We start from the raw sequence: 24,311 nt of genomic DNA on the forward strand, positions 1-24,311 counted from the left end.
CTCTGCCTCTTCCCTTTGTGATACAGACAAACACAGAGCTGGCGTGCACCGGCTGCTCAGTAACTGCGATGGTCACGCTCAGAAACATGTAGGAGAAGGGCAAGGACCTGACATGGGGTGTCCCAGGAGCCCCACTCCCCTCTCACAGGATCGAACTGGCCAGCATGCAACCAAGAAAGCCCCAAGGCCAGAATGTGGCAAAAGCAACCCACCATTTTTTCCGGGAAAAGGAAAAAGGAGACTGAAGCCTAAACTGAAAGCCTGCCTGCCCTCTGCCTGCACAGGCTCCATTCAAGCATCGCCAAGTCGGAGGCTCCTCCTGGAGCTTCTCATTGGTCGCCACCGCTATTATGCTAATCAGGGGGCAGTCCTAGCCCATACAGGTTCCAGCAGTTGAATTTGGCGCTACTTCTATTGACTGCACAACCATGCCCACGGACACCGAGATGGACATGAGTGAGTTCATGATGCCCACCAAAGAAAAGGACATGAGTGAATCCATGATGCCCACAGACAAAGAAATAGACGAGAGTGGGTCAGTGCTGTGTGGCCGCAAGCTGCCGCTCTGGCTGGGGCTCCTGCTGCTCCTGGCGGCGGGGGGGCTGCTTGTGCACCTCATCTACTTCGCTGTCAGGGCCAACAGCAAGGCCTGCGTGGACGGCCTCCAAGCACAGAAGGAGTGTCAGGAGCTCAACCACCTGCAGCGCCAGCTAAACCAGCCCCAGGAAGTCTTACAGGAGAAGGAAGCCGAAGCTGCCACGTGCAAACCGACTGTGGTAAGCCATTGCAGCCCCTCGAGAGAGCCCCGGACTTGGAGGTCTCTCCCAGGGTCTTGTGGAGATCAAGATAGACCTGGAAACTGTGTCCTTTTTATCACCACCAAGGTTTGGGAACTTGCAAACTCTCTCTGGCACCCCACTCCAGTTGTCTTGCCTGGAAAACCCCATGGACGGAGGAGCCTGGTAGGCTGCAGTCCATGGGGTCGCTAAGAGTCGGGCACACCTGAGCGACTTCACTTTCACTTTTCACTTTTATGCACTGGAGAAGGAAATGGCAACCCACTTCAGTACTCTTGCTTGGAGAATCCCAGGGACAGGGGAGCCTGGCGGGCTGCCGTCTATGGGGTCGCATGGAGTCAGACACGACTGAAGGAACTTAGCAGCAGCAGCAGCAGCAAACTCTCTCCGGGGTGCTGGTGTATGTTGGGGGAGAGCTTTAAAGCTCACATTTACAGGCGTCAGTGTCCGTTTAGGGTATGAAGGATCCTTAAACTCTGGTGCTTAAATGGGGGGATCTAGAAACACCACTTGGGCAAATCTTGGGGAGCAGAAATCCCCTCTAGAGGCTGGGAACAGGTCCTCCCCAGCTCTTTCCGCTGTATCCTGAGAGCCCTTGAAATTTTCATGTATGTTCTAATATGGAGGACCTTGAAACTATTGTGGACATCTAACTTGGGTTTTGAAATCATCACTCTCACTTCCCAAACCCAGCCTCTTGTTTCTGGTTATAGAAGGAACTCTTAACCTTATTGGGCTACAGCCCAGGGGATCTGGAAACTTCTCCTAGAGTCTGGGCATGGGGAACCTCCACATTCTCTTCTGGGGAGCCTTCAAAACTCCCATTTAGAGGATCACACTCTTACAGGGGTCCCGGGGAAGGTGGGAGGTTGTGCCCATTCTTCAAGGTAGAAGTCTGAGGGTCAGGAGGAGGGCTGGCTGGGAAATGAAGGGTGTATGCATCTGAGTGCCTCTGACCCCAGGGCTCAGGGAGGGGTCCAGCACCCAGGCTCAGGAGTCCAGGTTCTGACCCTCCCCTCTGACCCAGGCGACCCTGAGGGACTCTCTGAAGAAGGATCAGGCACGAGTGGAGGAGCTTCAGGGTGAGAAAAGCAGATGACCAGGGTTCCGCCGAGGGGCTGGGGGGGCAGCGACAGGCCAGGTGTTGAGAGCCTGGAGGGAGGGTACCAGGGTTGTGATCAGGGGAGAGGAAGGGGGGCCAGATTCCATTTGGGGTGGGGGAGCCGGGAGCTGGGTTTCCCAGCTGGGGATGAATGAACACCGCGCTAAGTCAGGAGATGTCCCGGCTGGGTGTCAGGTGCTTTAGCGAGATCACTGTGTGGACGAGGCCCCTGAATCTGTGCCCCATCCCTCAAACAGGAGAGTTGGCAACCAGGAGAGTTGAACCAACAACTAGATGACCTTTCCAAGAAATTAAGGTGCGAGACCACACCCCGGGACGCCCCTTTCACTCCACCCCTCGACTCCAGAGTCCCCTCGGCTCAGAAAAACCCCCGATGCTCAGGGGACTAAGTTTAAGCCCCAGCCTCGTCCCATCTGTCACACAACCCTGGGGTGGCCGCTGCTCACTCTCCTGCCCAGCGACTTGGTCGGGGAGGAGTGGAGATTCTTAAGGGCAAAGCGCAGATCTCCTGGAGCCCAGGAAGCCGCAGCCTGAGTTCCCTGATTTCTATTCCAGAAGAAAGAGTGAGGACTCAGCGGAGGATTACGCCTCTAGCTTCTTCGGCCTGTTCCTCGTTTCTTGCGGTGTGGTGACGACCCCGGTTGTGTGCATCAGCTGCAAGTGTCTGAAGAAATGAGGTCCCAGAAAGCCGACAGGTACGAAGGGGGCGTCTCGAGGAAGAAGAAAGCTCGGAGGGGCTGGGAGCTAGGGCTGGGTCAGGGTCTGGGGAGGTGGCCTGCCTGCAGGACAGGGGTCTGGGCACCGAGGAGTAGAATCTGGAGACAGGGAGGGCTCAGTGAGTTGGGAGGGGCCCTAGAGTCTGGTGCGGCTGGGGGCAGAGCCCGGGATTCGTCTGCCTCTGACTCCCTATTGTGATGTCTTTTAGGCCACAACCAGGACTGGGCCAACTCCAGCTCCGATTCCCCCTTTGAGGCTTCCGGTCCTGGCCAGTCCCAACACGACCACATGGCAACGCGTTGGTAGGGAGGACGGGGTACCCTAAGGGGCCCAAGACAGGGCAGTGCTGAAAGAGTGGGCAGTAGCAGGGCTGACCCAAGGCCGCCTAGAGCCAGGGATGGCACGCGAGTCGGGTTGCGGCACATCCATCTTACTGAGGGTGCACTAAGAAAGTCAGTTTCCTCTTGGGTCTTTGGACTTGAAATGGAAACATCCCTTTTGGGGGGAAACTGGACTCTCGAGTGTTTGGAGCGTTACTGGGGCACCTTTCAAAGTATCTGAGGCCTGCCCTGCAGACAAAGGTGGACGTCCACTGACGTCCACAGCCAGCCTTCCGTGCTCTAGAATGTTCCTCAGTACCGCTGGGGTTCCAGCAGGCACCGTCCCCCTGCATCCCCAGCCCTCTTCTCCGCTGGCAGCATCGAAGGACCCTCGTCCGGGCTCCCTGCCTGCAGTTTTCTCCTCTCATCTCCTGGCTTCTCTCATCTCATTACCGCTTCATCTTCAGATGACACTGGTTCCACGAGGAAACCAAGGCTGAGACGAGGGACACTCTGTCCTGGCTCCCAGTCCCTTCCGGAAGAAAGTGCAGGGCTGGACTCACACTTGGATGAGCAGACTCGCGGCAGATCTGTGTCACCTGGCCTTGCCACCTCCATCCCCCAAGCTCCTATTCATCCTACAGTACCCAGCCCTGGCAGCCCCTCCCCAGAGATTCCCCTGCTTCTCAAAATGAAGTCCTCGAAGAGTTCTCTGATGACTTAGTGGTTTGGATTCAGGCTCCCAAGGCCTGGGTTCAGTCCCAGGTCTAGAAACTAATATCCCATCACCGGGAGAGATGACCAATAAAAAGGAAAGAAAGCTCTCCCTGTGTGTGCTCCCTGCTCCTAAAATGGAGTTTGATGGTGGCCTTCCTTAACAGAGCCCCTTATAAGCATACGGTTTCTACGTGACTACAAAGAATGCTCCCAAATGCTTTAGTGGAAGGAAGCTTGTGGAAAATAACAAAGAGCCAAAGTGGGAACTGTTTGAGTGACAAAATAAATATCACCACGTGTAAAATAAATATCCATGAGTTCACAGGAATATGAACACATGACTGACCAAAGCAAGAAACGAAAGAGAGGAGAAAAGTCTCCCAGGCGGAGGAATATCAAATAACATACACAGATATCTGGCCCTCACGAGGATGGCGTGCGGGTCCCATGGCTTTGGTGTGGGCTGTAAATCGTCACCTCTTTCCAGAAGGCACAGGTGGAAGAGAGGAAGGAGGCGGCTTTATGGTGGAGACGCCTGACGGACACCACCTCAGCCAGGGCCGCATGACCCAGATCACAGGGTGAGTCAGGCCTCTGGCCCGTGTCCTGGACACACGTGTGTCGTGAGAAAGGCACTTGCCCTCTCCTGTCCTTCTCGCCAAAGCCCAGTCCAGCCACGAGAACAACACCAGGCCAATCCCGCCCGAGGACCACCCTGCAGATCACCTGACTCTCAGCTCCCAAGGTCATCACCACCAGGAAAGCCTGAGAAGCTGCCTGACCCAGGGGAGCCACAGAGGCATCAGGACTCAGGGTCCTGTGAGGATCCAGGGGCAGAAAAAGGGCAGAGGGGGAAACTGAGGAGATGGGATAATGCATGGGCTTCAGTTAGCCCTGTTATCAGTCAGCACTGGTTCATACGTTCCAACACATGCACCTTAAGATGAAAGATGAGCACAGTGGGGGAAATGGAAAATGCGTCTATGCAGTGTTTCTGGACTATCTTTGCTGGGTGTGTGCAAACCAAAATAAAGGGAGTCTTTAAAAAATAACAAATGTTGGGACTTCCCTGCTGGTCTGGTGGTTAAGGCACCTCACTTAAACTGCAAAGGAACATGGGTTAGATCTGTTGTCATGGAACTAACATCCCACATTCTGCAAGGCACAGCCAAAATACACAAGAAAAAAAAGATAGATTGGGACTTTCCTAGGGATCCAGTGGGTAAGACTGCACTCCCCACTGCAGAGGGGCCTGATTTGGCCCTGATCAGGAAACTAGAGCTCACAGGCAATAGATAAGGTTCCATGTGTCACAACAAAGACTCAGCCTACCACGAATAAGACCTGGCACAGACAATTATATATATACATATTTTTTTAAAGCATAAATTCAGAAGAATATGCATTATGTTTTCCAATTGAAATCTTAGAGGGATAACTCACAAACTTCCTGTTTGCAGGGCTGAGACTAGAACGAGGTGACTACAGCACTAGCTTTGTTGCAGAATGTGGGGAGGCACCAAACTTCTATTATGTTCATGCCCATTTTACAGCGATGGAAACTAAGGCTAGGCTGAAATCACTTGCCCAGGTCTGGCAGGGAGGCAGGGCTGAGCACATGCAATCTTGACCCCTACCTGAAATCATGGTCTTGAGCTGACCCTAAAGTTCACAAGTCAGCCCAGTGGAGCTCCGATATGGGTTTTGCCACGGGCCCTGTCTTTGCAGCTGGAGTCCAGCCTGGGGGAGAGGCCCTCGTCAGGGGCCACACAGGCACGTCAGTCTGCCCAGCAAGGCCATCCCCGATTCCTGGGTCATTTGTCTGCTGAGTGGCTTTAATGGAGTTGGGGGATGGGGAGAGGAAATTGTCCTTGTGCAGTCACTCGGTGGTGTCCCTCGCTTTGCAACCCCATGGAATGCAGAATGCCAGGCTCCTCTGTCTTCCACTATCTCCCAGAGTTTGCTCAAATTCATGTCCACTGAGTCGGTAACGCTATCAAACCAACTCATCCTCTGCTGCCGTCTTCTCCCCTTGCCTTCAGTCCTTCTCAGCATCAGGGTCTTTTCCAGTGAGTTGGCTCTTCCCATCAGGTGGCCAAAGTATTGGAGCTTCAGCATCAGTCCTTCCAGTGAATATTCAGGGTTGGTTTCCTCTAGGATTGACTGGTTTGATCTCCTTGCTGTCCAAAGATCTCCCAAGAGTCTTCTCCGGCACCTCAGTAGGAAAGCATTGATTCTGCAGCGCTCAACCTTCTTTATGGTCCAACTCTCCCATCCACACATGACTACTGAAAAGACCATAGCGGTAAATACATGGAACTCTGTTGGAAACGTGATGTGTCTGCTTTTTAATATCCTGTCTAGGTTTGTCAGAGCTTTTCTTCCAAGGAGCATGTGCCGTTTAATTTCATGGCTACAGTACCCATCCCCAGTGACTTTGGAAACCAAGAAAATAAAATCTGTCACAGTTTCTGCTTTTTCTGATTTTATTTTCCATGAAGTGACGGGACCAGATGCCTTGATTGTAGTTTGTTGCTTGCTGTATTTCAAGCCAGGTTTTTCATTCTCCTCTTTCACTTCATCAAGAGGCTCTTTAGTTCATCTCCCCTTTCTGGATTAAAGTGGTGTCCTCTGCATATCTGAAGCTGTTGATTTTTCTCTTGACAGTCTTGATTCCAGCTTGCCGTTCATCCAGGCCAGCATTTCGCATGTTGTACTCTGCAAAAAGTGAAATACGCAGGGTGACAATATAAAGCCATGTTTCACTCCTTTCTCAAATTGGAGCCAGTCAGTTTTTCCAATCCCAATTCTTAGTTTGCTCTGTGACCCGTATATGGGTTTCTCAGGAGACAGATAATGTGGTCGGGCACTCTCATCTCCTTCAGAATGTTCCACAGTTTTCTGTGATCCACACAGTCAAAGCCTTTAACATAGTCAATGAAGCAAAAGTAGATTTTTTTCTGGAACTCCTTTGCTTTCTTCACAATCCAAAAATGTTGGCAATTTGACCTCTGGTTCCTCTGCCATTTTGAAACCCACCTCAGACAATGGATGTTCTTGGTTCGAGTACTGCTAAAGCCTAGCCTGAAGGATTTTGAGCAAACCTTGCTAGCCTGTGAAATGAACACAATTAAATGGTAGTTTGAACATTCTTTGGCATTGCCTTTCTTGAGATTGGAGTGAAAACTGACCTCTTCCGGATCTGAGTTTTCCAAATCTGCTGACATCTTAAGAGCAGCACTTTCACAGCTTCATCTTTTAGGATTTGAAATAGCTCAGCTGGAACTCCATCACCTCCACTAGCTTTGTTTATAGCAATGCTTCCTAAGGCCCACTTAACTTCACACTCCAGGATGTTTTGGCTCTAGTGAGTGACCGCAGCATTATGGCTATCTAGGTCACAAAGACCTTTCTTATGTAGTGTTTCTGTGTATTCTTGCCGCCTTTTCTTAATTATTTCTGTTTCTCCTTGCTCCTCACTGCATCTGTCCTTTATTGCGCTTGTCTTCTCGTGAAATGTTCCCATGATATCTCCAATTTTTTGGAAGAACTCTCTAGTCTTTCCCATTCTACTGTTTTTCTCTATTTCTTTGCATTGTTCCTTGAAAGAGGTCTTCTTATGTCTCCTTGCTGTTCTCTGAAACTCTGCCTTCCGTTGGGTTTATCTTCCCCTTTTCCCTTGCCTTTCACTTTTCTTCTTTCCTCAACTGTTTGTGAGGCCTCATCAGACAACCCTGGTGGCTCAGACAGTAAAAATCCGCCTGCAATGCAGGAGGCCTGGGTTAGATCCCTGGGTTGTAAAGATCCCCTGGAGGAGGGCATGGCAACCCACTCCAGTATTCTTGCCTGGAGAATCCCCATGGACAGAGCAGCCTGGTGGGCTACAGTCCATGGGGTGGCAAAGAGTTGGACACGACTGAGTCACTAAGCACAGACAGCCACTTTGCCTTCAGGTACTTTTTTGGCTTTGGGACGTTTTGGGTCACTGAGCCCTGTGCGGTGTTATAAACTTCCCTCCATAGTTCTTCAGGCGCTCTGTCTACCAGATCCAATCCTTTGACTGTATCAGTCACCTATACTGTAAGGGATTGGATTTAGGTCATATCTGAATGGCCTAGTGGTTTCCCACTACTTCCTTTAACTTAAGCCTGAATTTGGCCAGAAGGAGTCATGATCTCAGCCACAGTCAGCTCCAGGTCTTATTTTTGCTCACTGTATAGAGCTTCTCCATCTTTAGGGGCAAAGAACATAATCTGATTTCAGATAGACTATCTGGTGACGTCCACGTGTAGAGTCAGCTCTTCAGTTGTTGGAAGCAGGCCTTTGCTGTGAGCAGCGTAACTAGGCAGAGGGGTGTCATCCTGAACACCAGGATCCCTGGCTTTGGCCCCACGTAGCCTCTGTTCCAGCTGACCGCAAACCCTGCAAATGGCTGAGCCAACAGAATCTGGGTAGTGGTCGGGCTGTGCTGAAAGAAGCCACTGGACAAGTGCACAGCTGCTTTCTAGAAGTCACTTCCTGCAACAGGAAATGTCAGACAGGCCAGTCCCCCGTAGGATGATCTGGATCCCTTGATCCTTTGGAAGGGAGATCAGTGCAGCCTGAGTTCCCTGGAATGTCAGTCCAGGGTCCCAGCCCCTTTGGAGGTCTCTCCCTAGACACCCTCCACCCAGGTCCTTGGGGTTCTGAGTGTCCCAAATGGATCTGATCTTCTTTCCTCAAAATGTGCTCCTCACTCCTGAGCCTGATTTCCACATTTCCCCCCAGTCCATCTGCCCTGAGTCACACGCCCAGCCACGTGGGCACTGAGTGCCTCCTGGATGCAAAGTGCTTTACTCAGAACTCCTCATTGCCCCTCCTGACAAGGCCGCTCCTGTGATGGTCCCAAGTTGCAGTCGAGGAAACCGAGCTTCCGTTAACTGAGGTCCATGTCCCTGACGCACAGTGAAGACAGATACACAGATTGTGGAGTTTGTAGCAGAGAAAGGTTCATTGCAGGGCCCTGCAAGGAGGCAAGTCGCTTATGCCCCCAGAGAATCCTGACCCCTCCAGAGGTTTCTGAAAAGCATTCTCAAGGCCCAGGGGAGGGGGGAGTGGATCCAGGGGAGGGGACGATTCTCTGAGTGACAGATGGTGAGGTCACAGGGGTTAACACTATCAATCCTTTTCCCCCAGTAGGTCTGGGGGTACATGTCGTGATCCTCATGTGGTTAACATCTTCCATCTGGTGAGTGTGGCTTGGGTAGCGGGAAAGGGGGTGGCATTTTCACACCTGTGAAAACACCTCAGGAACGGGTATTAGATACTATCTCCATACTTCATAAAGGAGCTAAAACGGAAGATATGGGGGAGGAGTCTGCCCTGGAAGGCCGCTTAGGGTCATGTTCAGTTACAGTTCAGAGGGTTTATGTGGAGTCCCGTGGTGGTAGAGAGATGCTGGCAGAAAGGGCAAGTTCCTGCCTGGAGCCAGGACAGGGGCCTGGGTGGCTGTCGGTTGTCTGGTGCGTCCCCTGGTGGCCATGTAGGACCACTGCAGTCTGAGTAGTGTTGGGAGGTCCAGCGCTTCTCCCCTCCCTGCAGGCTCTGGTCGGTCCTCTGACACCCTCCCGATGGTCCGCTCGGGTTACAGAGGCGCTAAGTGAACCCCTCAAGGTCACCAGGAGATCCCTGAATTCTAAACCCAGTCGCCACAGTCAGAAACAACACCGCCCCGGTCACCACTCACGCCTCAGCTTTCATTTCTCCCAGCTGGGGACTTGGGCCCCCAAAAGAGCCCTCTGCCTCTTCCCTTTGTGATACAGACGAACACAGAGCTGGCGTGCACCGGCTGCTCAGTAACTGCGATGGTCACGCTCAGAAACATGTAGGAGAAGGGCAAGGACCTGACATGGGGTGTCCCAGGAGCCCCACTCCCCTCTCACAGGATTGTACTGGCCAGCAGACAACACAGAAAGTCCAAGGCCAGAATTTGGCCAAAGTAACCCGCCCGTTTTCTTCCCAGAATAAGGAAACCGAAACCGAAACCGAACCCGAAAGCCTGGGCTTCCCCTGGCTGCACAGGCTCCCTTCAAGAGTCTCCAAGTCACTCCAGGCCTCCTGGAGCTTCTCATTGGCCGCCGCCGCTATTATGCTAATCAGGGGGCAGTCCTAGCCCATACAGGTTCCAGCAGTTGAATTTGGCGCTACTTCTATTCACTGCAGACCAGTGCCCATAGAGACCGAGATGGACATGAGTGAGTTCCTGATGCCCATAGACGAAGAAGAGGACTCGAGGGAGTCAGCGCTGTGTGGCCGCAAGCTGCCGCTGTGGCTGGGGCTCCTGCTGCTCCTGGCGGCGGGGGCGCTGCTTGTGCCCCTCATCTACTTCGCCGTCAGGGCCAACAGCAAGGCCTGCGTGGACGGCCTCCAAGCACAGAAGGAGTGTCAGGAGCTCAACCGACACCTGCAGCGCCAGCTAAACCAGCCCCAGGAAGTCTTACACGAGAAGGAAGCCGAAGCTGCCACGTGCAAACAGACGGTGGTAAGCCATTGAGCCCCTCGAGAGAGCCCCAGACTTGGAGGTCTCTCCCAGGGTCTTGGTGGAGATCAAGATAGACCTGGAAACTGTGTCCTTTTTGTCAACACCTGGGATTGGGAACCTCCAAAGTGTCTGCGGGGTGCTGATGTATGTTGGGGGGCGGGGAGCCTTATAACTCCAATTCTGTGCGTCAGTATCCCTTTAGGGTATGAAGGATCTCTAAACTCTGGCGCTTGAATGGGGAGACCTAGAAATGCCCCTTGGGCCAATATTGGGGAGCAGAAATCATCTCTAGAGGCTGGTAACAGGACCTCCTCAGCTCTTTGCACTGCATCCTGAGAACCTTTGAAATTTTCACTTATGTTCTAAAATGGAAGACCTTGAAACTCTCATGGACATCTAACTTAGGCTTTGAAATCATCACTCTCACTTCCCAAACCCAGCCCCTTGTTTCTGGTTATAGAAGGAACTCTTAACCTTATTGGGCTATAGCCCAGGGCACTTAGAAACTTCTCCTAGAGTCTGGGCATGGGGAACCTCCACATTTTCTTCTGGGAGGCCTTCAAAACTCCCATTTAGAGGATCACACTCTTAAGGGGGTCCCGGGGAAGGTGGGAAGTTGTGCCCATTCTTCAAGGTAGAAGACTGAGGAGCAGGAGGAGGGCTGGTTGGGAAATGAAGGGTGTGTGCATCTGAGTGCCTCTGACCCCAGGGCTCAGGGAGGGGTCCAGCACCCAGGCTCCGGAGTCCAGGTTCTGACCCTCCCCTCTGACCCAGGTGACCCTGAAGGACGCTCTGAAGAAGGATCAGGCACGAGTGGAGGAGCTTCAGGGTGAGAAAAGCAGATGACCAGGGTTCCGCCGAGGGGCTAGGGGGGGCAGCGACAGGCCAGGTGTTGAGAGCCCGGAGGGAGGGTACCAGGGTTGTGATCAGGGGAGAGGAAGGGGGGCCAGATTCCATTTGGGGTGGGGGAGCCGGGAGCCGGGTTTCCCAGCTGGGGATGAATGAACACCGCGCTAAGTCACGTGATGTCCCGGCTGGGTGCCAGGTGCTTTAGCGAGATCACTGTGTGGACGAGGCCCCTGAATCTGTGCCCCATCCCTCAAACAGGAGAGTTGGCGAACTTGAACCAACAAGTGGATGACCTTTCCGAGAAATTAAGGTGCGAGACCACGCCCCGGACACTCCCCTTTCACTCCACCCCTCGACTCCCGAGTCCCCTCGGCTCAGAAAAACCCCGATGTTAGGGGACTAAGTTTAAGCCCCAGCCTCGTCCCATCTGTCACACAACCCTGGGGTGGCCGCTGCTCACTCTCCTGACCAGCGACTTGGGGGAGGAGTGGAGATTCTTAAAGGCACAGCGCAGATCTCGTGGAGCCCAGGAAGCCGCAGCCTGAGTGCCCCGATTTCTATTCCAGAAGAAAGAGTGAAGACTCAGCTAAGGATTACGCCTCCAGCTTGTTCGACGTGTTCCTCTCCTTTTTCGGGGGTGTGGTGACGACTCGGGTTGTGTCCATCACCCGCAAGTGTCTGAAGAAATGAGGTCCCAGAAGGCCGGCAGGTACGAAGGGGGCGTCTAGAGGGAGAAGAAAGCTCGGAGGGGCCGGGAGCTGGGGCTGGATCCGGGTCTGGGGAGGTGGCCTGCCTGCGAAGGTCTGGGCACCGGGGAGTGGAATCTGGAGGCGGAGGGAGGGTTGAGTGAGTTGGGAAGGGCCCTAGAGTCTGGTGGGGTTGGGGCGGAGCCAGGATCCCTCTGTCTCTGACTCCCTCTTGTGATGTCTTTTAGGCCACAGCCAGGACTGGGCCGACTCCAGCTCCAATACCCGGTTTGAGGCTTCCGGTCCTGGCCATTCCCAACAGGTCCTGGCCAGTCCCAACACGACCACATGGCAACACCGTCGGAGGGAGGATGGGGTAGCCTAACGGGCTCAGGGCAGGGCAGTTCTGAAAGAGTGGGCAGTAGCAGCCCTGGCCCAAGGCCGCCTAGAGCCAGGGATGGCACGCGAGTCGGGTTGTGGCACATCCATCTTGCTGACACTGCTCTGAGAAAGTCACTTTCTTCTTGGGTCTTTGGACTTGAAATGGAAGCATTCCGTTTGGGGGGAAAACTGGACTCTCGAGTGTTTGGAGCGTTCCTGGGGCACCTCCCAAGGCATCTGAGGCCTGCCCTGCAGACAAAGGTGGACGTCCACTGACGTCCACAGCCAGCCTTCCGTGCTCTAGAATGTTCCTCAGTACCGCTGGGGTTCCAGCAGGCACCGTCCCCCTGCATCCCCAGCCCTCTTCTCCGCTGGCAGCATCGAAGGACCCTCGTCCGGGCTCCCTGCCTGCAGTTTTCTCCTCTCATCTCCTGGCTTCTCTCATCTCATTACCGCTTCATCTTCGGATGACACTGGTTCCACCAGGAAACCAAGGCTGAGACGAGGGACACTCTGTCCTGGCTCCCAGTCCCTTCCGGAAGAAAGTGCAGGGCTGGACTCACACTTGGATGAGCAGACTTGGGCAGATCTGTGTCACCTGGCCCTGCCACCTCCATCCCCCAAGCTCCTATTCATCCTACAGTACCCAGCCCTGGCAGCCCCTCCCCAGAGATTCCCCTGCTTCTCAAAATGAAGTCCTCGAAGAGTTCTCTGATGACTTAGTGGTTAGGATTCCAGGCTCCCAAGGCCTGGGTTCAGTCCCTGGTCTAGAAACTAATATCCCATCACTGGGAGAGATGACCAATTAAAAGGAAAGAAAGCTCTCCCTGTGTGTGCTCCCTGCTCCTAAAATGGAGTTTGATGGTGGCCTTCCTTAACAGAGCCCCTTATAAGCATATGGTTTCTGCGTGACTACAAAGAATGCTCCCAAATGCTTTAGTGGAAGGAAGCTTGTGGAAAATAACAAAGAGCCAAAGCGGGAACTATTTGAGTGACAAAATAAATATCATCATGTGTAAAATAAATATCCATGAGTTCACAGGGATATGAACACATGACTGACCAAAGCAAGAAACGAAAGAGAGGAGAAAAATCTCCCAGACGGAGGAATATCAAATAACGTACACAGATATCTGGCCCTCACGAGGATGGCGTGCGGGTCCCATGGCTTTGGTGTGGGCTGTAAATCGTCACCTCTTTCCAGAAGGCACAGGTGGAAGAGAGGAAGGAGGCGGCTTTATGGTGGAGACGCCTGACGGACACCACCTCAGCCAGGGCCGCATGACCCAGATCACAGGGTGAGTCAGGCCTCTGGCCCGTGTCCTGGACACACGTGTGTCGTGAGAAAGGCACTTGCCCTCTCCTGTCCTTCTCGCCAAAGCCCAGTCCAGCCACGAGAACAACACCAGGCCAATCCCGCCCGAGGACCACCCTGCAGATCACCTGACTCTCAGCTCCCAAGGTCATCACCACCAGGAAAGCCTGAGAAGCTGCCTGACCCAGGGGAGCCACAGAGGCATCAGGACTCAGGGTCCTGTGAGGATCCAGGGGCAGAAAAAGGGCAGAGGGGGAAACTGAGGAGATGGGATAATGCATGGGCTTCAGTTAGCCCTGTTATCAGTCAGCACTGGTTCATACGTTCCAACACATGCACCTTAAGATGAAAGATGAGCACAGTGGGGGAAATGGAAAATGCGTCTATGCAGTGTTTCTGGACTATCTTTGCTGGGTGTGTGCAAACCAAAATAAAGGGAGTCTTTAAAAAATAACAAAGGTTGGGACTTCCCTGGTGGTCTGGTGGTTAAGGCACCTCACTTAAACTGCAAAGGAACATGGGTTAGATCTGTTGTCAGGGAACTAACATCCCACATTCTGCAAGGCACAGCCAAAAAACAGAAGAAAAAAAAAAAAGATAGATTGGGACTTTCCCAGGGATCCAGTGGGTAAGACTCCACTCCCCCACTGCAGGGGGGCCTGATTTGGCCCTGATCAGGAAACTAGATCCCACAGGCAACAGATAAGGTTCCATGTGTCACAACAAGGATTGAGCCTACCACGACTAAGACCTGGCACAGACAATTATATCTATACACATTTTTTTTAAAGCATAAATTTGGAAGAATATGCATTACTTTTTCCCATTGAAATCTTAGAGGGAAAACTCACAAACTTCCTTTTTGCAGGGCTGAGACTAGAACGAGGTGACTACAGCACTAGCTTTGGTTGCAGAATGTGGGGAAGCACCAAAGTTCTATTATGTTCATGCCCATTTTATAGCAATGGAAACTAAGGCTAGGCTGAAATCACTTGCCCAGGTCTGGCAGGGAGGCAGGGCTGAGCACATGCAATCTTGACCCCTATCTGAAATCACGGTCCTGAGCTGACCCTAAAGTTCACAGGTCAGCCCAGAAGAGTCTGATACGGGTTTTGCCATGGGCCCTGTCTTTGCACCTGGAGTCCAGCCCAGGGGCCGGAGGGGGTGGGGGAGGCCCTCGTCAGGGGACACACAGGCTCTATGTCAGTCTGCACAGCAAGGCCATTCCCGATTCCTGGGTCATTTGGCTGCTGCGTGGCTTTAATGGAGTTGTGGGTGGGGTGAGGAAATTGTCCTTGTGGAGTCACTCGGTGGAGTCCCTCGCTTTGCAACCCCATGGAATGCAGCTTGCAGGCTCCTCTGTCTTCCACTATCTCCCAGAGTTTGCTCAAATTCATGTCCACTGGGTCGGTGACTCTATCAAACCAACTCATCCTCTGCTGCCGTCTTCTCTTGCCTTCAGTCCTTCTCAGCATCAGGGTCTTTTCCAGTGAGTTGGCTCTTCCCATCAGGTGGCCAAAGTATTGGAGCTTCAGCATCAGTCCTTTCAATGAATATTCAGGGTTGGTTTCCTCTAGGATTGACTGGTTTGATCTCCCTGCTGTCCAAAGATCTCTCAAGAGTCTTCTCCGGCACCTCAGTAGGAAAGCATTGATTCTGCAGCGCTCAACCTTCTTTGTGGTCCAACTCTCCCATCCACACATGACTACTGAGAGACCATAGCAGTAAATACATGGAACTCTGTTGGAAACGTGATGTGTCTGCTTTTTAATATCCTGTCTAGGTTTGTCAGAGCTTTTCTTCCAAGGAGCACGTGCCGTTTCATTTCATGGCTGTAGTACCCATCCCCAGTGACTTTGGAAACCAAGAAAATAAAATCTGTCACAGTTTCTGCTTTTTCTGATTTTATTTTCCATGAAGTGACGGGACCAGATGCCTTGATTGTAGTTTGTTGCTTGCTGTATTTCAAGCCAGGTGTTTCATTCTCCTTTTTCACTTCATCAAGAGGCTCTTTAGTTCATCTCCCCTTTCTGCATTAGAGTGGTGTCCTCTGCATGTCTGCAGTTGTTGATTTTTCTCTTGGCAGTCTTGATTCCAGCTTGCCATTCATCCGGGCCAGCATTTCACATGTTGTACTCTGCAAAAAGTTAAATGCGCAGCGTGACAATATAAAGCCATGTCTCACTCCTTTCTCAATTTGGAGCCAGTCAGTTGTTCCAGGTCCAATTCTAAATTTGCTCTGTGACCCGTATATGGGTTACTCAGGAGACAGATAAGGTGGTCGGGCACTCTCATCTCTTTCAGAATGTTCCACAGTTTTCTGTGATCCACACAGTCAAAGCCTTTAGCAGAGTCAATGAAGCAAAAGCAAATTTTTTTCTGGAACGCCCTTGCTTTCTTCACAATCCAAAAATGTTGGCAATTTGACCTCTGGTTCCTCTGCCTTTTTGAAACCCACCTCAGACAATGGATGTTCTTGGTTCATGAACTGCTAAAGCCTAGCCTGAAGGATTTTGAGCAAACCTTGCTAGCGTGTGAAATGAACACAATTAAATGGTAGTTTGAACATTCTTTGGCATTGCCTTCCTTGAGATTGGAGTGAAAACTGACCTCTTCCGGATCTGAGTTTTCCAAATCTGCTGACATCTTGAGAGCAGCACTTTCACAGCTTCATCTTTTAGGATTTGAAATAGCTCAGCTGGAACTCCATCACCTCCACTAGCTTTGTTTATAGCAATGCTTCCTAAGGCCCACTTAACTTCACACTCCAGGATGTTTTGGCTCTAGTGAGTGACCGCAGCATTATGGCTATCTAGGTCACAAAGACCTTTCTTATATAGTGTTTCTGTGTATTCTTGCCACCTTTTCTTAATTATTTCTGTTTCTCCTTGCTCCTCACTGCATCTGTCCTTTTATTGCGCTCGTCTTCTCATGACATGTTCCCATGATATCTCCAATTTTTTGGAAGAACTCTCTAGTCTTTCCCATTCTACTGTTTTTCTCTATTTCTTTGCATTGTTCCTTGAAAAAGGCCTTCTTATGTCTCCTTGCTGTTCTCTGAAACTCTGCCTTCCGTTGGGTTTATCTTTCCCTTCTCCCTTGCCTTTCACTTTTCTTCTTTCCTCAACTGTTTGTGAGGCCTCATCAGACAACCCTGGTGGCTCAGACAGTAAAAATCCGCCTGCAATGCAGGAGGCCTGGGTTAGATCCCTGGGTTGTAAAGATCCCCTGGAGGAGGGCATGGCAACCTGCCGGGAGCCAGCACAGGAGATCCCACCCATGACAAGGTCATGGGGAGAGACCTGATGGGCAAGGCGAGTCAGGTCTCGAGGGGTCCTCTGTCTCAGCCTTTATTGCGAAACCAAAATCTGTCCGTTTTCTGTCTGCTATACTATACTCTTCCGACATTACCACCTTTTCTCTGGAAAGAGTCCATTCAGAGCTCCAGTTAACAGTCTCCTGTATATAAAAAGAATGTCTCGGTTTAAACCCCTTTGATGGCTTTCTAACTTATCTGACAGGTCTGCCTGGACTTTACACCTTGTGGATTGTTTACAGCCCCCAACCATGACAGGCACGAAGCTTAAAACATCTTAAAGATATAGAGCCTTTTAGAGTTAAGAATTAGTTTGGTGAAGAGTTTGTTGAGTTAATGTTTGCTGCCAGGCCTCCATATCCTTTATCTTTCAGGCACCTGGGAGGATATTAATCAATGTAATCGGGATGCAGAAATAGGAATATAGTAGTTTTGATGTTAGCAATACTAGACTTTTGAGTTAATGAATTTTCTCTTTGTTATAAACCACTGTACTCTTTTTTTCTTGTTATAAATTGTTGTATCCTTGCTATGTAAGAATGTAACTTTATTTAGTGCTTTCAGAGAGTGGCACCAGACTTTGGGAAGAACAACACTATTACCCTTATCAGAAAAGGGCCATAAAATGTTAATCGACCTTCTGGCCGAAGATGATGTAAATCACCTAAGACTTATGTCTACAACTAGGTATGCAGAGAGAAAGCCTGGTCTCGATAAGAGTCAGGGCTGCTGACACCATATAATTTTGTATTATCCATTGATCTCTATATACAACCAAAAAGTATAAAAAGCTTTTCGAACAATAAAGGATGGACCAGTTTTTCTAACCAGCTTCTCGAACTGGTTTCTTGGAAATCTGGCTCCCCGTGGGTCGAGTCTCTCTCTCTCTCTCTTTCTCCCTCTCCCACCTCCTTTTCAGGCTGAATTCCCATCTGGGGCATGGAGGCTCTCCAAGTCTACTTACTTGCCCTGGCTTTTAGGATCCACGCGAGAGGGAGCCTAAGGTGGGACACCCTCCGCTATTCAACTGGGCGCCGGTGGCCTAATGTAGACGGCGCAAGTTCCTTGTCTTGGAACTTTATTAGTTTTCCGCGTAAACCAAGTTATTCAGCCTCTTTTCTCCACTAAATTTCCCACTACACTATTCTTTCCTAATCTCTCTTTTACATTTCTACATAAGTAAGTTTTTCCTCACCACGCCATCCCCGCTTCGAATTACCCTAGATCCACCGGGGCTGGACCCCGGCAGCAACCCACTCTAGTATTCTTGCCTGGAGAATCCCCATGGACAGAGCAGCCTGGTGGGCTACAGTCCATGGGGTGGCAAAGAGTTGGACACGACTGTGTCACTAAGCACAGACAGCCACTTTGCCTTCAGGTACTTTTTTGGCTTTGGAACGATTTTGGTCACTGAGCCCTGTGTGGTGTTATAAACCTCCCTCCATAGTTCTTCAGGAGCTCTGTCTACCAGATCCAATCCTTTGACTGTATCAGACACCTCCACTGTAAGGGATTGGATTTAGGTCATACCTGAATGGTCTAGCGGTTTTCCCCTACTTCCTTTAATTTAAGCCTGAATTTGGCCAGAAGGAGTCATGATCTCAGCCACAGTCAGCTCCAGGTCTTATTTTTGCTCACTGTATAGAGCTTCTCCATCTTTAGGGGCAAAGAACATAATCTGATTTCAGATAGACTGTCTGGTGACATCCACATGTAGAGTCAGCTCTTGAGTTGTTGGAAGCAAGTCTTTGCTGTGAGCATCGTAACCAGGCAGAGGGGTGTCATCCTGAACACCAGGATCCCTGGCTTTGGCCCCACGTAGCCTCTGTTCCAGCTGACCGCAAACCCTGCAAATGGCTGAGCCAACAGAATCTGGGTAGTGGTCAGGCTGTGCTGAAAGAAGCCGCTGGACAAGTGCACAGCTGCCTTCTAGAAGTCACTTCCTGCAACAGGAAGTGTGTAATCAGGCCAGTCTCCAGTAGGAAGATCTGGTTCCCTTGATCCTTTGGAAGGGAGATCAGTGCAGCCTGAGTTCCCTGGAATGTCAGTCCAGGGTCCCAGCCCCTTTGGAGGTCTCTCCCTAGACACCCTCCACCCAGGTCCTTTGAGTTCTGAGTGTCACAAATGGACCTGATCTTCTTTCCTCAAAATGTACTCCTCACTCCTGGGTCTGACTTCCACATTTCCCCCCAGTCCGTCTGCCCTGAGTCACACGCCCAGCCACACCAGCACTGAGTGCCTCCTGGATGCAAAGCGCTTTACTCAGAACTCCTCATTGCCCCTCCTGACGAGGCCGCTCCTGTGATGTCCCCACGTTGCAGACGAGGAAACCGAGCTTCCGTTAACTGAGATCCGTGTCCCTGACACACAGTGAAGACAGATACACAGAAATTGTGGAGTTTGTAGCAGAGAAAGGTTCATTGCAGGGCCCTGCAAGGAGGCAAGTCGCTTATGCCCCCAGAGAATCCTGACCCCTCCAGAGGTTTCTGAAAAGCATTCTCAAGGCCCAGGGGAGGGGCGAGTGGACCCAGGGGAGGGGACGATTCTCTGAGTGACTGATGGTGAGGTCACAGGGGTTAACACTATCATCCTTTTCCCCCAGTAGGTCTGGGGGTACATGTCGTGACCCTCATGTGGTTAACATCTTCCATCTGGTGTGAGTGGCTTGGGCAGCGGGGAGGGGGTGGCATTTTCACACCTGTGAAAACACCTCAGGAACGGGTATTAGATACTACTCTCTCCATACTTCATAAAGCAGCTAAAACAGAAGATATGGGGGAGGACTCTGCCCTGGGAAGGCCGCTTAGGGTCATGGTCAGTTACAGTTCAGAGGGTTTATGTGGAGTGCGGAGGTGGTAGAGACAGATGCTGGCAGAGAGAGCAAGTTCCTGCCTGGAGCCAGGACAGGGGCCTGGGTGGCTGTCTGTTGTCTGGTGCGTCCCCTGGTGGCCATGTAGGACCACTGCAGTCTGAGTAGTGTTGGGAGGTCCAGCTCTTCTCTCCCCTCCCTGCAGGCTCTGGTCGGTCCTCTGACACCCTCCATGCCTCCTAGTCCGCTCGGCAGGGGACAGAGACGCTAAGTGTACCCCTCAAGGTTACCAGGAGATCCCTGAATTCTACACCCGGTCTCCTCAGTCAGACACAATCATGCCTCCAGTCACCACTCGTGTCTCAGGTTTCATTTCTCCCAGCTGGGGACTTGCAGCCCCAAAAATGCCCTCTGCCTCTTCCGCTTGTGGTAGAGATGAACACAGAGCTGGCGTGCACCGGCTGCTCAGTAACTGCGATGGTCACGCTCAGAAACATGTAGGAGAAGGGCAAGGACCTGACATGGGGTGTCCCAGGAGCCCCACTCCCCTCTCACAGGATCGAACTGGCCAGCATCCAACCCAGAAAGCCCCAAGGCCAGAATGTGGCAAAAGCAACTCATCTTTTTCTCTCAGGGAAAAGGAAAAAGGAAACTGAAACCTAGAAACCTAAACCGAAAGCCTGGCTGCCCTCTGGGTATCTGCAAGTATCTGCAAGTCAGAGGCTCCTCCTGGAGCTCCTCACTGATCAGCACCGCTATTATGCTAATCAGGGGGCAGTCCTAGCCCATAGTGGTGCCAGGGACCTCCTATATATAACTCGTGTTGGAATTTCCCTAAGGGCAGTTCCCTTATGGTACCCACTTTTTAATCACTGCAGCCCAGTACCCATGATGGACAAATTGGAAGGATCTATGCTGACTCGCTGCAAGCTACCGCTGTGGCTGGGGCTCCTGCTGCTCCTGGCGGTGGTGGGGCTGCTTGTGCCCCTCATCTACTTCGCTGTCAGGGCCAACAGCAAGGCCTGCGTGGACGGCCTCCAAGCACAGAAGGAGTGTCAGGAGCTCAGCCAACACCTGCAGCGCCAGCTAGACCAGGCCTCACGTGAGAAGGAAGCCGAAGCTGCCACCTGCAACCGTTCTGTGGTAAGCCACTGCACCCCCTAGACAGGCCGGGTACTTGAGAGGCTCTCCCAGGGTCTTTGTGGAGAATCAGAGGGACCTTGAGACTGCCCCCTGGATGTCTCCACTAGGCTTTGGGGACCTTTCACTCTCCCTGAGGTGCTGCTCTGGGGAGCCTTAAAACTCCCATTATGGGTGCCAGTATCCCGGTAGGGTATGAAAGCTCTCTAAACTCTGGCACTTGAATGGGGGGACCTAGAAACTCCCCTTGGGCCAATCTTGGGGAGCAGAAATCCTCTCTAGGGACTGGGAAGAGGACCTCCCCAGCTCCTTCCACTGCATCCTGAGAGCATTTGAAATTTTCACTTCTGTTCTAACATGGAGGACCTAGAGACTCTCAGGGACATCTAAGTTGGGCTCTGAAATCTTCCCCTACCCGCACTCTGCCCCATTTTCTGGTTTTAGGAGGACCTCTTAATGTTATTTAGCGACTTCCCTGGTGATCCAGTGACTTTGTGCCCCCAATGCAGGGGACACAGGTGTGATCCCTGGTCATGGACCTACATCCCTTGCAGCAATTAAAGATGCAACAAAATGCAAAATTAGCATGTTGCATGTTAATGACCCCCCAGGTGGGGGTCAGCATGTTGCAACTAATACTCAGCCCAACCAAATAAAACATTTTTTTCAAATAAATATTAAAAAAAATTTTTTTATGCAATACCCCCAGTGGATCTGGAAACTTCATCTAGGGCACAGGAAACCTCCAAATTCTCTCGCGGGGTGGAGGCCTCAAAACTCCCACTTTGAGGATCACACTGTTATGGGTGGCCAGGGGAGGGTGGGAGGCTGTGCCCTTTCTTCACGGTGGGAGGCTGAGTTGCAGGGAGAGGGTTGGCAGGGAAATGAATGGGGTGTGGATTTGAGCTCCTCTGATTCCAGGGCCTAGGGTGGCGTCCAGCGCCCAGGGACAGGAGTCCATGTTCTGACCCTCCTCTCTGACCCAGGTGACCCTGAGGGAGTCTCTGAAGAAGGAGCAGGCCCAGGTGGCAAAGTTTCAGGGTGAGAAAAACACAGCCAGGGTTCCGCAGTGGGGGGCGGTGGGGGTCAGGTGTTGAAAGAAGTAAGGAGGGAGGGTCCCAGGGCTGGGGTCCGAGACAGGGAGGGGTGGAGCTGGGGAGAAGGGGGGGGTTCTCCAGGTTTCTCAGCAGGGGCTTGATGAGGACATGAAAAGTCACGTCCTGGGTTGGAGTCCGGCGAGTGGGTGAGGTCACCGAGCCGACCTGCCCCTGATCCTGTACCCCACCCCTCAACCAGGAGAGTTGAAGATTTTGAACCAAACTCTGAAGGATGCGTTGGCCGATGTGGAGCGACTAAGGTCTGAGAGGACCCCCCGGGGCACGCCCCTTTCACCCAACTCCTGACCCCCTAGGCTGGGGCGGGGGGGAACCTCGATGCTCAGGCGACCAAGTTTAAGTCCCAGCCTTGTCCCATCTGTCACACAGCCACTGGGGGCGGGGGGCACTGCTCACTCTGCTCCCCAGCGATTTGTCGGGAAGGAGTGCAGATTCTTAGCGGAGAAGCCTAGAGCGGCCCTAGCGCCCGGCAGCTGCCTGAGTGCCCTGATCTCTACTCCAGAAGACAGAATGAGAACTCCTCCAAAAACAACGCGTCCAGCTGCTCGAGCTTCCTATTCGTTGTGATCGCGGTCTTAGTCCTCAACGCTCCGCTGACATGAGATCCCAGAAAGCCGGCAGGTAAGGATCGGGCAGCTCCTGGGAGAAGAAAGCTCGGAGGGGCCGGGGAGCTGGGCTGGGTCAGGGTCTGGGGAGGTGGCCTGTCTGTGGGGCGGAGGGCTGGACGCGGAGAAGGATCTTGGAAAGGGAGGGAGCACTCAGTGAGGAGGGAGGCCCTGTGAGGGGCGGGGCTTGGGGTGGGGCCTGTGTTCTGTCCGCCTCTGTTTTTTGTTTCTTTTTTAAAATTTTTTTATTTATTTTAATTTTTGGTTTTTGGTCGCTCTGCATGACGTGCGGAATCTTAATTCCCAGACCAGGGATCCCTGCATTGGAAGTGCAAAGGCTTTACCAGCCAGGGAAGTACCTGAGTCCCTATTTTGATGTTTTTTAGGCCACAACCTGGACTGGTCTGGCTCCCTCTCTGCTTCCCTGTGTGAGGCTCCTGACTCGGCCAGTTCTGAGGGGACCACATGGCAACGCGGTTGTGGGGGGTGGGGGGATGGGGTAACCTAGGGGGTCCAAGATGGGCCAGCTTTGGAGGGATGTCTTGCGTGAAGTAGGGGAGTTGGCCCAAGTCTGCCCTAGAGTTGGGGAAGGCTCAGGGGTGAGGCTTGGGGCACCTGCTTCTTGCTGACATGGTTTCTAGAAACTCACTTTCTTCTGGTGTCATTTGGCTCCAAAAAGTAAACACCCCTTTGCGGGGAAAAATTGTACTCTCAAGTTTTTGGAGTGTTATCATGTCACCCCCAAGCAACTGGGACCTGCCATGTTGGGCAAGGGTGGACACCCATGGACATCCAAATTCAGCCTCCATGCTCTAGAATGTTCCCTGGGATTTCTGGGGTGCTGGCAGGCATCACCCCACTGCCCCTCCCCCAGCCCTCTTCTCTGAAAGTGAGAGAGAAAGTCGCTCAGTCATGTCCAACTCTTTGTGACTCCTATAGTCCCTGGAATTCTCCAGGCCAGAATACTGGAGTGGGTAGTGTTTCCCTTCTCCAGAAGATCTTCCAAACCCAAGGTTCCAAACCAGGTCTCCGGCATTGCAGGCAGATTCTTTACCACCTGAGCCACAAGGGAAGCCCAAGAATACTGGAGTGGGTAGCCTGTCTCTTCTCCAGGGGATCTTCCCGACGCAGGAATTGAACCAGGGTCTCCTGCATTACAGGCGGATTCTTTACCAGCTGAGCCATCAGGGACCTACATCCTCATCAGTGCTCCCTGCCTGCAGTTTTCTGCTCTTATCTCCTGGCTGGATCTTCTGATCCAGTGGTTCCGTGAGGAAACTGTGGCTGTGATGAGGAACACTTTGTCCTGATTCCCAGTCCCTTCCAGCAGAAAGTGCAGGGCTGGGACTTAAACCTAGATGTGCAGACACGGGACAGACGTGTGTCACATTGCCCCCGCCACCTCCGTCCCCAAACTCTTATTCACCCTGCCGTACCCAGCTCTCCTAGAGAGCCCCTCCCCCAGAGAGCCTCTCTGCTTCTCAAACTTGAAGGTTAGGTATGGGGAGTTCCCTGGTAGCTTAGCAGTTAGGATTCCAGGATTTCCCTGCCGTGGCCAGATTCAATCCCTGATTGGAGAACTGAGATCCTGCAAGCCACATGGCACTACCAAAAGAGAAAGAAAGAAAGAAAAACGTGGGAGGGGCTCAAAGTTGAAGGCCTCTGTCTGATAGACCATTTAACCCACTTCCTTGACCCTCCCATGGCCCCTATTTCCTTCCTCCCCTGTTATCTTCCTTCCTCCAAGTTTTCCTGGAATGCCAACTATTGTCCAGGCAACTTTTTGTGCGTAGCACTAGGGGCAGGCCCCTTGTGTTTGCCCAGGATTCTGCACTGCCCTCTGGAACCATGGGCCCCAACCCAGATGATCTTAGACTCCCCTTCCACGGCTCCTACTGTCT

General features: G+C 52.1%; 3 protein-coding genes across 5 annotated transcripts; all 3 read left to right on the forward strand.

Moving 5' to 3' along the window:
- The first annotated feature begins 377 nt into the window (after nucleotides 1-377).
- On the forward strand, nucleotides 378-6,144 carry LOC101111628 (bone marrow stromal antigen 2-like). The gene is made up of 4 exons (XM_060416218.1): nucleotides 378-776; nucleotides 1,825-1,879; nucleotides 2,157-2,215; nucleotides 2,476-6,144. Exons 1-3 carry the CDS (start codon nucleotides 429-431, stop codon nucleotides 2,195-2,197), a joined length of 444 nt encoding a protein of 147 aa, XP_060272201.1. The 5' UTR covers nucleotides 378-428; the 3' UTR covers nucleotides 2,198-2,215; nucleotides 2,476-6,144.
- A 3,720-nt stretch (nucleotides 6,145-9,864) lies between these two features.
- BST-2B (bone marrow stromal cell antigen 2B) lies at nucleotides 9,865-17,568 on the forward strand. Of its 2 annotated transcripts, XM_012177568.5 has the most exons (5): nucleotides 9,865-10,194; nucleotides 10,969-11,023; nucleotides 11,302-11,353; nucleotides 11,610-11,752; nucleotides 11,978-17,568. In XM_012177568.5, the coding sequence occupies exons 1-4, from the start codon at nucleotides 9,898-9,900 to the stop codon at nucleotides 11,731-11,733; spliced, it is 528 nt and encodes a 175-aa protein (XP_012032958.2). In that variant the 5' UTR covers nucleotides 9,865-9,897; the 3' UTR covers nucleotides 11,734-11,752; nucleotides 11,978-17,568. The 2 variants fall into 2 exon arrangements, with proteins under 2 accessions (XP_012032958.2, NP_001171522.1); NM_001178051.1 differs by lacking the exon at nucleotides 11,978-17,568 and having other exon boundaries at nucleotides 9,898-10,194; nucleotides 11,610-11,733.
- Nucleotides 17,569-20,387: 2,819 nt separating this feature from the next.
- Nucleotides 20,388-23,118, forward strand: BST-2A (bone marrow stromal cell antigen 2A). Of its 2 annotated transcripts, XM_027969178.2 has the most exons (5): nucleotides 20,388-20,693; nucleotides 21,677-21,731; nucleotides 21,987-22,047; nucleotides 22,308-22,426; nucleotides 22,797-23,118. In XM_027969178.2, exons 1-4 carry the CDS (start codon nucleotides 20,439-20,441, stop codon nucleotides 22,405-22,407), a joined length of 471 nt encoding a protein of 156 aa, XP_027824979.1. In that variant the 5' UTR covers nucleotides 20,388-20,438; the 3' UTR covers nucleotides 22,408-22,426; nucleotides 22,797-23,118.
- The last annotated feature ends 1,193 nt before the right edge of the window (nucleotides 23,119-24,311 follow it).

Source organism: Ovis aries, chromosome 5, assembly GCF_016772045.2.
Source record: "Ovis aries strain OAR_USU_Benz2616 breed Rambouillet chromosome 5, ARS-UI_Ramb_v3.0, whole genome shotgun sequence".
NCBI classification, from domain to species: Eukaryota; Metazoa; Chordata; class Mammalia; order Artiodactyla; family Bovidae; genus Ovis; species Ovis aries.

Coding starts and splice junctions, on each gene's coding strand:
- BST-2A (XM_027969178.2), top strand. CDS start 20,439: ATGATGGACAAATTGGAAGGATCTATGCTGACTCGCTGCAAGCTACCG. Junction 21,732..21,986: donor CCAGGTGGCAAAGTTTCAGG/GTGAGAAAAACA, acceptor CCCCTCAACCAG/GAGAGTTGAAGATTTTGAAC. Junction 22,048..22,307: donor GCCGATGTGGAGCGACTAAG/GTCTGAGAGGAC, acceptor TCTCTACTCCAG/AAGACAGAATGAGAACTCCT.
- LOC101111628 (XM_060416218.1), top strand. CDS start 429: ATGCCCACGGACACCGAGATGGACATGAGTGAGTTCATGATGCCCACC. Junction 777..1,824: donor CCACGTGCAAACCGACTGTG/GTAAGCCATTGC, acceptor CCTCTGACCCAG/GCGACCCTGAGGGACTCTCT. Junction 1,880..2,156: donor ACGAGTGGAGGAGCTTCAGG/GTGAGAAAAGCA, acceptor TCCCTCAAACAG/GAGAGTTGGCAACCAGGAGA.
- BST-2B (XM_012177568.5), top strand. CDS start 9,898: ATGGACATGAGTGAGTTCCTGATGCCCATAGACGAAGAAGAGGACTCG. Junction 10,195..10,968: donor CCACGTGCAAACAGACGGTG/GTAAGCCATTGA, acceptor CCTCTGACCCAG/GTGACCCTGAAGGACGCTCT. Junction 11,024..11,301: donor ACGAGTGGAGGAGCTTCAGG/GTGAGAAAAGCA, acceptor TCCCTCAAACAG/GAGAGTTGGCGAACTTGAAC.